The 8958-nt window shown below is 34.5% G+C and overlaps 1 protein-coding gene across 1 annotated transcript in view; it reads right to left on the reverse strand.

Annotated features, from left to right (window-relative positions):
* The window catches only part of LOC129276697 (uncharacterized), an 11072-nt gene extending 4430 nt beyond the window's left edge, over nucleotides 1–6642 (reverse strand). The window contains exon 1 of the mRNA XM_064109343.1: nucleotides 6414–6642. Coding sequence (XP_063965413.1) covers nucleotides 6414–6459 — 46 coding nt within the window. The 5' untranslated portion in view covers nucleotides 6460–6642. The remainder of the gene's footprint in view (nucleotides 1–6413) is intronic.
* Nucleotides 6643–8958: the final 2316 nt, after the last annotated feature.

The raw sequence follows: 8958 nt of genomic DNA on the forward strand, positions 1-8958 counted from the left end.
TGTTATATTTTTGCCAATATAGGAGAAATCATTTAAAGAGGCTGATGTTATGGTATATATGGTATGGTTTTATTCACTGATCATTGCAGCCCGTATGCAGAATTTCATCCAGTTTACAAGTGAAAAATGCAATCATAATACAGAGTAATACAATACATACAATGACTTACATGAAATACAATATTGCGCAGTCATACGATAAATAATGAAAGCGAATTATGGCAGACAATTGTTGAGAAGAGGGGCGAAAAGATGAAGGAAAATGGACAGAGTCAAATAAAGACGACAGAGTGTACCGCTCAGATGCATGAACCCACAGAATTCTCCTGGATTCTGAACTATACTAAAATATATACTTTTAAGAAAAGGTGTACATTGTCTGTTTATCAATTCGTCGCAGGTAAAAATAACTGTAAAAGGTGATCATGTTTATATACAGAATTAATACTGCACAACGTACTTTACGAAACAAAAATTCGCGTACTGAACATCATGAGCGGGACGGTAGCTCACTTTTAACTTTTGATAGAATTTCGCCAACTTTCATTAAATATAATCTCTAAATTGTTCTTTTAATGAATTCTGAAAAATGTGACGTCATTTTACAATGAATGAACTTTACATTTAATTATACTCTTTGTTTAATCAATTCTAAAGTTGGTTAAAATAGTTATGAACCGACGGACTGTTGTTAAAAAAAAAATCCAAATTCATTTTAATTCATTTTTTTTGTTTTAACCAACATGAAGGTTGGTTAAAAATATATCCGAGATTGTGCAATATAACCGAATACGGCGGTTGTGGAAACCAGTTCTAAACTGAACTAATAATGATATTCTGCGTCAATAAAACTACACAGAAAGAAATACATTATCAACCTTATGAACTCTTTGCAAATTACATCCGTATAGTGAATTGAGTGATAGAACCATTCTCAGTCGTATGCTCCGATTGATCCAAATTTAACTCAGGTAGCATGCATATCTTAGGGTCATCAAATACTGTCATCTTACAAATATTGATTTTAGTATTACTAAGCGATAAAAAGTAATTGAATTGCAACCAATTTTCTTTTCAAGAGGGGCCACCCGTTACTTGCAGCGCCATAAAGCAATTAATTTCTAATTAAACTCCAAAGTACAGCGCGTGTCATTCAAGTCAAATTATATTGCAGAAGATTATTAAGCAACTGAGATTAATTAATCATTATCTAAATACTGATTGCAATTAGAAGTGGGTAATTATAGACTCTTCGAGATGATACTAATTGCTCAAATTTTGTAAAAAAAAATGTTCTCGAATCCGCACGAAGAAAAAATCAATTGCGCTTTGCTTATTGATGTTGAGTTGTATATTTTGCTAAAACACAAGAAAATTCCTAGATTGCAACAAAAAAAGAATTAATTATTGGGAAATAATCAAATTTTGATCACTATACCAAACAAATCAAAGGTTTCTACGTTGCCGACAGGCCCATCTGCATCTAAGAGCTTTACAACTTGATGGTAATCATGGTAATGATGATGATGATGGTAATAATCTGAATATGATGGCGATGATGATAATGATCACGGTGGTAATGATGAGGATGATGCTGGTGATGATGAAGACGATGAGGATGATAGGAATGATGACGACGACGATGGACAGTATAGGCCCTTAACCTCATAACATCTAAAAATCCTCATTTATAAGTGATGTAGGTGTAATTTCACATGTTTGCCAAAATAATTTCTCTTGTACTTGAAGGTCAATTATTGACTGCGGTTTATTCTTGTGTAAATCGTGCTTAAAATGTATGTCAATTATTTGTTTTTTATTTAAATACATATGTGCAAAGTTTTGACCAATAATGCCTATAAGATTAATATTGGATAAAAGATTAAATGCCTTGCTAGTGGGCATCTAGGGCCTTTTACATGAAGAATAATGATGACTTAATCGAAATGAGATTGATAATTGATTAATAGTTCTGAGTGATTCAATAACCTTCCGTGGTTGAACTGCTCTATGAGTATAGGTATCCAAATCTAACAACTCCCTACAATGTCTATATGGTGTTATATCTATTGTAAATTTGTACAATATCCTTTCTCTCAGCTTCAAGAAACTGTTTGTTCTATGCTAGATCCTAGCAGACAATTTTCTGATTTTGAATAACGATTTTTTTTTTAAGTAGACCTCTCTATCTATCTTGTTACAGATTTGCACAGGGGCGGTGATCCGGAGGGCGGGGACACAGTGCACCCCACTTTTTGAAGCACTGAAAAAGTTCCCTTTTTTTATGCAAGAAAAATTCCCCTCACGAACGTGCACTGTGCCCCTTTCACCTGAGGGGACCTGTTTAGGTGTTACCAACAAGTGCCCTTTCTCGTATAAGTGCCAATTTTTACCAAAAATTCCCCCTCTCGAACGTGTTCTGTGCCCCTTTCTCCTGAGAAGGCCCCGTTTAATGTCTTAGCAAGTGCCCCTTGCCTTCTTGCAAGTGCCCTTTCTCGTATCAGTGCCCCTATTTACCCAAGAAAAGTGCCCCTTACGAAAATGTTTTGTGTCACTTTCTCCTGAGATGTGTTAACGAGTGCCCCTTTGAAACAAGAAAACAATGTTCTCATTTGTATATGTTATACTTATGAAGGTAAAAATTGTAAGAATAATTCAATGTGCCAAAGTTTCATGAGTAATGTGAGTGGGGTAGATAAACAATGGCGTACAGATAGGGGGCTCATCCCCCCATTAAAAATCACAACCAAGAAAAAAAAGAGAAAAGGAAAGAGAGAGGGGTGAAATGTGATATTATTTTCTGAATATGTCAAAATCTATCAAAAATTTTGATTTTCGTTATAATTTTTTTTGCTCGGTCGTTCGCAGCTGCTCATACATTTTGTGTGATACGACACATCTAGCCTCCACAAATTGTTTTGGCTCATTACACCAATATAAATAAGTCATTTTTTTCTTTGTTTTAAGATAGTGCCCTTTTCGAAAGAAAAGGTGCCTTCCCCCCCCCCCTGTGCCCCTCAACTTTTAACTTCGCTCCGCTGCCCCTGGATTTACATTACTTAAGAACTAAAAATAGACATAGGATTTCCCTAACTTGATTTAGGATCGATACTACTTCGCGTGTACATGTATACGGGTCAATGTGTTTTATTCTATGCAACTATATTAAGGTCAAAATTGATATAAAAAAAGCCATGCGTTCGAAAAATAATGATGAAGACTCAATCATTCCCCTGAACTTCGGATTAAACAAAATATAGCATAGAATATCGTCACGTACGCCGTCCTTTTAGATGATGAGATATGACTGGGGTTCAACAAGTTCGTCTCTGCTTATTTTTGAAATGATTTTTGCCCCGAGGCATGGAAATCTACCTACATGTTTCAATATGTAATGTTTATAACCGAATGATATTTGTGTACTTGATATTTCATAATGTACAAACATGCATCATGCAACACGCAGTAGTGTATCATACCACGAATAAAACTATACGACAATAAATCGCTGCAACGTTTTACATATATAAAGCGAAATAAAGCGAACCTTAGACCAAAGCAGTGGTATGATAATTTTGGTCACACTTATAATGAATTACAAATTTTATTGCTATAACCGTTACCCCCCCCCCCCCAATTTTTTACGACTAATAAAAAAAGGAGAAAAAGAAAGGAAAAGGATGGAATATTATCTTCGAAATAATTTGTCAATATCAATCAAAAAGATAGATTTGGTATTAGGAAGGTCAAATCTTTTTTGCTTTTAGAATGAAACCCAATTATAAGAACACTGTATTTGACCCAACTTAATGTAACATGTAGTGTGTTACCGAGTTATTTCGACGTTCGATTACTAATAATAAAATATTATTTCAGAATTCTAAAGAGCAAATTGTGATTAGAATGAAGAAAATTCAAACCGAAATACTAATGATACACCCCAATAATCACTGGCGTAAATCCTGTCCGAGCAGGGAGGGGGGGGGGGGGGTGATACCAATATATTGACCTGAAAATTCAAAATTTTGGGGGCATCCCCATATCAAGGGCTATGTATAAGGGGGTGTATAACCGTGTACATACCCTGCAAATACGGTGTTTAAAAATTTAAGCACGTTATTTAAGACCGTCACTCTAACAGCTATTGTCTCAACTTTTTAAACAATTTGTTTAAAAAGTTTAAACAATTACAAAAAAAAGTTTAAACAACTTGTTTTTACAGTGACAGGCTTTAAATGTGCTATTCTTTTTACTGTGTAATACTACCATCTTAGTTAAAGGCCTATAACGATTTCTTTTTAATGGCTGTATTGCGATGGATCTGTTGTGATATACAGTAATGAATTACAGTTAATATCAATGTGCGAGTGAGCAAATAATGAACTGATACATTCATCATTCATGCATATTGTGATATGGCATATGTTTAAACCTAAAAGAGCCTGGTTATTTGGACCCCTCTCACAGCCGGGGGGGGGGGGGGATTCCGCCCCCTTACATCTTGGCCTTCGATCGCGCGAGCGCCGCGAAAATTTGCAGTGGTAATGTGCGATAAAATCTACAAGGCTGTATGGTCATTTCTTTTTTAAATAATAAAATTTTCATTTAATGAATTAATTATGCTAATTTATGCATGAAATAAAACATTTGCTCTAATCAACTATTATACGGCCCCAAAACTGCTATTTTGTTTTATTCACAGACTCTTTATAGGATCGCGATCAAATGTACTTCAAAAAAAATTTTGTGTCTCCGTTTTTTTTCTCATTAATTTTTTTATATTTCTTATGTATTTCTTTGATTTTCGACTTTTTGTTTTTATTGTTTTTTCGATGGAAATTGTTGCAGACTTAATTCTGATCATAAACAAGACAATTTAATTAAGTTTAATCAGTAAAAGTAGAAATAATGATACATTTATGAATTTCGGCTAAATACACAATTTGCATTGGATTTGTAAATGAATTCGCGTTTTTGAGCAGTTTTGGGGGCCTGACATGCACTTACATAAGGTAGCGTAATTTCGTAACCGCGTACCCGGGCATCGCAAATTTGGTCTCAAAAGTTGTGCGAGATTTGGAAGTAAAAAAATCAGCGAGTGGCGCGGTTGAAAAATGTCGCGCGGCGGATTTATCGTAAAAATATAGGGAGGGGGCGGAATCCCCCCGGGCCTTTTACGGTTATGCTACATGTACATATACAATGAGCATGAAGTATAGAACATCAGGGATATATTATAGCCAAGTCTATATTAATTCGAATAAATATATACAAATCAAACCAGCATAATGTTGAGAATCAATATATATATATATTATTTAAAATTCTAAATCGGATATCAAACACGAAACTTGTGAAATTTTAGGGTGTCGCTTGATTTCACAAAATGGTTATGGGTCGTATGCAAATGAGGGGACCGATGACAACACACATGCACCGTTTATTTTGTGTTTTTCTTTTACATGAAAATAATGTACAGTGTAAACAATGACTTTACTTCACTTTAAGTAAAATTATTATCACTGCAATAATTCTAATTTCTCCAATATCAAATCTACAAAATATGTAAAATATGATATTGCATACAAATAAAATGATAAAAGGATAACCTACTTTGTTACAATCTCGACTTATTCATTTTCTTCTCACCTATGGTATGAGTAAAACTGTTTTATCAACGTGAAATCAATCGAATTTTTATAATGTCACAACTTTAAAAACTTTCTGATCTTAAATCAAGCAATTTTGGTGAATTTTCAGTGCCGTCAGTCAGCTTGTTGATGGGATGGTTTCGGCTTTTAATGTATGAGTAAATGAATGGAAAGAACAGAAACCAAGTAGTAAAATTGAAGATTCTTTCCTTCAGTAACCATATATAATTTCATATTCTATGCATTTGTTAAAATGAAAGATGACCTAGGAAAAAATATGCACACATATACAACTATAGTAACCTTTCCTTATGAAAAAGACGATTTTCTACACAATTTAAATCTGAGAAAAAAGAGACACATAACATGCATAATATGAGCCAAATTGGCTCAATCATGAAGGGTTTATAATATGCAGCATGGGTCCGCCAAAAGTGTGACGAAGTTATACAGTCACTTTAAAATTAATACGATTCTGGTTAACTTGTTGGATATCTTTAATTTTCTCAATACGATAAATTTGAATATTGTGTGATCTAATACATTGGTTAACTCCATTCAAATACACAAGATTCTGGTTAACTTGTTGGATATTTATATTTTTCTCAATTCAATAAAATTAAAATTTCATATGATCAAACACATTGCTTAACTCCATTCGAATACACAAGTTTGATAATGTCTCCTAGAACCGTGCCACCTGGACCGTCAGAGTCAGTAATGAATACTAATTTTTCTGTTAACTTTATGAGTTATCCTTACCTTTTCGATCATCAAGATGATCAACAAATTCATGTCGGCCCCTCATGATCTTCTTAAAGGTGATTAGATATGATATAAATACTGAGGCAAAGTTTTCCTCGACCTAGCGCCGTTTAATTATGCTGATTCTCTGGTTGATCGCCATCGATGTTCGTATCTCAGTTGTTTGAAAATTTACGACACGGACGGATCACCAATTGATGTTTCGAACTCGTCAGTGTTCCGCTCTGCACGCGCAACAATTGAAACGAGTTTCAGCGGAAACCCCCAACAAAGGTGCCGATGAGAAGTGATCTTTTCATAACGAGCCGCCTCGTCACTCGTCAAAAGGTTATGGTTGCAAAACTAAGTAAATTCAATACGGTAAAGCGACTTCCACTATCCGGTAAAAACATGCATATAAATACTTTTTTTTTGTTCGGGGGAAACACCAAAAATAATGTATAGAATAAATATGGGGAGGGGGCGAAATGACATCAATGTGGGGCTATATTTTTCTCAATTAAGTTATTGGAGCAATAATAACACGGCCAAGACCTCGATCATTTCTATACTCTTCATCCTTCTATATTTTCCCATTTCACTCTCACTATATATTTTTTCTCTTTCAACTTTTTAGTACTTTCTGAAAAATTAAAGGGGTTGTGGTTTCTTGCCTCCCCCTCTTTGGTGCCACCCCTGAACAAACGTGGCTCACATAGGGCCTTCGTTCAGAGCCCCAAAAGGCGTACAATTTAAAAATGTCATACTCTGGTTATATCATGTTTTCATTCCAATCGATGAACATTATTTTGTTGGTTGACTCCATATTATACTATTTTTTTTGCATTTGAATAAAATGCTGCTATTATTTCAAGCTTTCAGCTTACGATAGCTGGCCTCTGCATTTAAATTTATTTGTTATTGTTTACATGAATTATGTCTATATCTACTTAACTATTATACAATTGTCACCTTTGTAACTTGATCATTATGTATGTTTGATTTTATATCATTGTTATACATTTGTAATTTTGATTTATTAATAAATGCAGAAAAACCTGCTTTAAAAAAGAGACATTTATTATAATAAAGAGGTACAAGATAAGCATTGATTGGTTCGTTGCGTTCTGAATGCATAATTCCGTAAACAGTGATGTTTTATCACCATTTGATACATCCCCCTCCTCATGCATACTCCTTTTCTTTTTATTCTGCTTTGCAACTTACTTTTCAGGAGTTCTTTTTAACACGAGGGGGGGGGGGTGGGATCACAATTTTCCTTCTCCTTCTCCCGCAGGGCAAGTGATTTGAGGTTCTAAAAAACGCAGATATAGATAGCATTTTTGCTATAAATCTAAAAATAGGATTTATGATCAATTTCCTTAATATACTTCTATTTAGCAGTTTGCTTTATATAAGAACGTAGTGTAAAAATAGAAACACGCGAATTTTATTGCTTTGCTATAAACATCACACTTTAACAATGCCAATTAAAGGAAACAGACCGAGTGGGTAGCAAGTTGGGGGACAGGAAGAGAAGATATGATGTAAGAGTGAAAACTTACAAGACTAAAGTAAAACGGGAGAGGAGGAAATTGAAGAAATAAAACAGATCAAGAGATCGAGAGGAATAATGGGACGAGAAAGAGAATCTTGCTCTCTTTCGCTCTCTTTGCATAGATTTGTGCATTTTACTTTCTGACACTGCATTTTTGTTTACCTGCGTTCATTTTGTGACGTCATTATGGAGATGCGCATGCCACATGAGTTACAAAGTTGATTTTTCATATGATTATCATTTTCATCATTATTGACGCGGCATACACAGCTATTCTATTTCTAGCGAACTTATCGTTTTCTTTTTTAGTATTATCTTAATTCGGAATCTTTCAATAAGAGTGACGAACGTGAGTAAAAAAGAAATACGGGCAATTTTTCAATGCTTCTTTGAAATTATATTCCTTGTTCCTTCATTATGAAATTTCTTCTTTGACGAAAAAGTTATTTTCTCTAAAAACTAAAATTAGAATCTACAAAAAATTGTATTTTTAATGGAGTTGTATAGAAAAGAAAATACCAATATGAAACCGACTAAAGCTCGTTTTCCAAACATGTTGCTGTACATGTGTAAAACTCAAAAGTGCAAAGAAGTGAAACACTAAATTGGCAAGCAATAATATTGCATTTTCTTATGATCGGATATTATCATAAACTGCATCTTTAAAAACGTTATTTTCCTTTATTTTCAGCGAATTCAGTTGTTCCCGACTTTCAGAAAAATTTGGCGGACGTGATCGCCTTTGAGTAGTACACATTCCTGTACGATATTCAGGAGAATTAGATTGACTCGTTCATCCGTGATGAGCAGGCCGAAGAGGCAAATCAGGAGGAGAAGGCGGAGAAGAAGGAGACAGTAGACATGGAGAAGGAAATCGACACATAAGAAGAAAAGGCAGAGGATATGGAGGCAGTTAAAATCACGGAGAGAGTGGTAGAGATGTCATGGGACGAGGAGGAAAAGTTTAATTTCGAGGAGGAGAAGTTGAATGTCAAAGAGAGGCAG

Source organism: Lytechinus pictus, chromosome 14 (assembly GCF_037042905.1).
Source record: "Lytechinus pictus isolate F3 Inbred chromosome 14, Lp3.0, whole genome shotgun sequence".
NCBI lineage: Eukaryota > Metazoa > Echinodermata > Echinoidea > Temnopleuroida > Toxopneustidae > Lytechinus > Lytechinus pictus.